At 41.1% G+C, this 2902-nt stretch overlaps 1 protein-coding gene across 1 annotated transcript; it reads right to left on the bottom strand.

Moving 5' to 3' along the window:
* Positions 1–1566: 1566 nt before the first annotated feature.
* LOC110575850 (olfactory receptor 5A2) lies at positions 1567–2526 on the bottom strand. Its single transcript, XM_021684874.1, has one exon. It carries the CDS (start codon positions 2524–2526, stop codon positions 1567–1569), a length of 960 nt encoding a protein of 319 aa, XP_021540549.1.
* Positions 2527–2902: the final 376 nt, after the last annotated feature.

Genomic DNA, 2902 nt, shown 5'->3' with positions numbered 1-2902 from the left:
AGCTTATAAGTAACTTGCATAAGTCCACCTACCTATAAAGTGGTGGACACGAGATTAATAATTGCAAGTCTGATGACTTAATACCTAACAAATACCTAAATAACTTTTACTCTAGTCTCTGCTGACCCACTTTCCAATGCATCAAAGCTATCACAAAGATCACTTTTTTTTTTACCAAAGTAAGGAAATGTCTTCTATTTCTTTGGCTCAAATGGTGATAAATAAATATTTATAGAATAATAATAATAATAATACTCATCTCTTAAGCATTTGCTATCCACCAGCATTATTCTAAGTGTTTGTATATATTGAGTCATTTACTTCATCACAATAAGCCTATGAGATAATTACTATTATTATTCCTATTTTACAGATAAGGAACTAAGGCACACAGAGCCCAAGTAACTTGTCCAAGGACATACAGGTAGATACTTATTTATTCATATATGGCCAACCAAGAGCAGCCATAGCTGAATAAATGTATGCCAGTTGTTTACTGCTGATTCAAGGACACATAACATGTTCTGAGATAATATGGAGGAGAAAAATCACTCTCTTCAATTCCTAGGCTAAATTCCACCCTAGAACTTATCACAAAACTGGTGAAAACCTAGAACCTTTCCCCCAAATGACGGTATGCTCCTCTTCTATAGATTCTTAAGAAACTTTGAGTGTTGGCTGGAAAGCAATTACTTCAGACTGAAAGGAACAAATCCCCGGCTTTATTTAAATCAATGTAGTGACTGCTTTTTGTATAGCTGATTGAATTAGCCATGAGGTTTTTCAGTCATTAATGCCCTAATCAGAGGTTTTTTTATTTCTGTCCTACCTTAACACATTTAAAGAGTCAGTTCTATACCCCCATCATGCACAGTGGCTCACAATAGCTGGATTCTCAAACAGGAGAGGGTGTCTGCCTTGTGGTGCTCATGTGCCATAAAGGAAGCATATTAAATTTCGTAAGAGGGAAAGGCAACTGTTTTTAGAAAAAGTGTCCCCCTGGGCGCCTGGGTGGCTCAGATGGTTAAGCGTCTGCCTTCGGCTCAGGTCATGATCTCAGGGTCCTGGGATCGAGTCCCGCATCGGGCTCCCTGCTCCTTGGGAGCCTGTTTCTCCCTCTGCCTTTCTCTCTCGCTCTGTCTCTCATGAATAAAAAAAAAAAAGAAAAGAAAAAGTGTCCCCCTCCTCAGGTTATTATGCTATATATTCTTATCCTACCTTAAGAATCACCATCCTGAATGCTAGACTAACATCTTTTTCAACGTTTTTCCTCCTATAGATACAGACTCTATTTTGATATTCCTGGTTGTTCAGTCTTTGTCATGGTGAAGTTTTCTGCTAAATTGAGCATTTATAATCTCAGTATAGGCAATGCTATTCATTCTAGAAACCAATAATGGCCAAACTGTTTTCCAATAACTAATAGGTATACTAGTTAGGGGAATAGTGGAAAGGGCGGAAAGGTCTAGTCAACACAAATCATTGTGTAAATCAACTAGTCCAAAACTACATGAAAATCTGCACAATTGAACCAGCTCACAGCCTCTTTGTAAACATTAGCTTAGGTCAGAAAAACAAAGGCCCACGAGAAAGTACATGCTCTTTCTGCACAACCTTCTTCATGGCATTTTTAATCTCCTTATTCCTAAGACTGTAGATGATAGGATTCACCATAGGGATCACGAGAGCATAGAATATGGACACCACCTTGTCCTGGTTTAGGGAGTAGCTAGAACTGGGTCGCATGTACATGAAGAGACCAGAACCATAGAAAAGAGTCACAGCAGTCAGGTGAGAGGCACAGGTGCTGAAGGCTTTGGTCCTACCTTTAGCTGAGCTGATCTTCAGGACAGCAGCAACAATGTAACCGTAAGAGATGAGGATCACAAGGACAGACACAATTCCAACAACAACACCCACAACAAAGGTCACCACCTGGCTGGTAAAGGTATCAGAGCACGACAGAACCAGAACTGGAGGAAGGTCACAGAAGAAGTGGTTGATCACGTTGGGCCCACAGAAATCATGCTGGTAGACAGAGTATGTTTCAATCAAAGCACTGAAGAATCCACCCACATAGGCTCCAGCCACCGTCTTTAAACAAAGTGTATGGGAAATGAGGGCTGGGTAGAGCAATGGGTTGCAGATTGCAGCATAGCGGTCATATGCCATGGCAGCCAAAAGAAAGCATTCAGTCAGCCCCATTCCATAGAACACAAAGTACTGTGTGGCACAGCCAACAAAGGAAATGATTTTCTGCCCTGTGATGATGTCAGAGAGCATCTTGGGAGTTGTGGAGGACACATAGCAGATATCTAGGAAGGATAGGTTACTAAGGAAGAAGTACATGGGTGTGTGCAGGTGGGAGTCTATCCTGATGAGGGCAGTGAGGCTCAGGCTCCAGGCTAGGGTCAGGAGATAAATCCCCAGAAATAACAGAAAAAGGAAAAGCTTCATTTGAGGATGGTCTGAAAATCCCAGGAGGATGAATTTTGTCACAATTGTGTTGTTCCTTCCCACAACCATAGACCTACTTCCTGCATAAAGGAAAGAAACAATTCTGTGATCAGTTAGATTGTGTTTGTTATTATATGAGTGGATATTTCCTGGAAGATCATATAGACAACACCAAGTTAACATCACAGCCACCTGCTATGCCTTCTTCTTGGAGGAAGTCTGCCCATGATAATCTCTTGGCACTATTTAAAATCTGTATGCTATACACCTTGCTGATTAGAAGAGGGTCTGTCTAACGGAGTAGAGAGTGACTGGGAGTCAATAATCTGGGTTTTGTCCTCAGCTCCATTCCCAACTTCCTGGGGACTATGGAAAAGTGACTTCACCTCTTCAAATTCTCATTTTCTCAACTGAAAAATGGGAGGGTTGAATCAGGTGAGTCTCA

The sequence above is a fragment of the Neomonachus schauinslandi genome, chromosome 11 (genome assembly GCF_002201575.2).
Source record: "Neomonachus schauinslandi chromosome 11, ASM220157v2, whole genome shotgun sequence".
Taxonomy (NCBI): Eukaryota; Metazoa; Chordata; class Mammalia; order Carnivora; family Phocidae; genus Neomonachus; species Neomonachus schauinslandi.
This window is presented reverse-complemented; position numbering and strand designations above follow the sequence as displayed.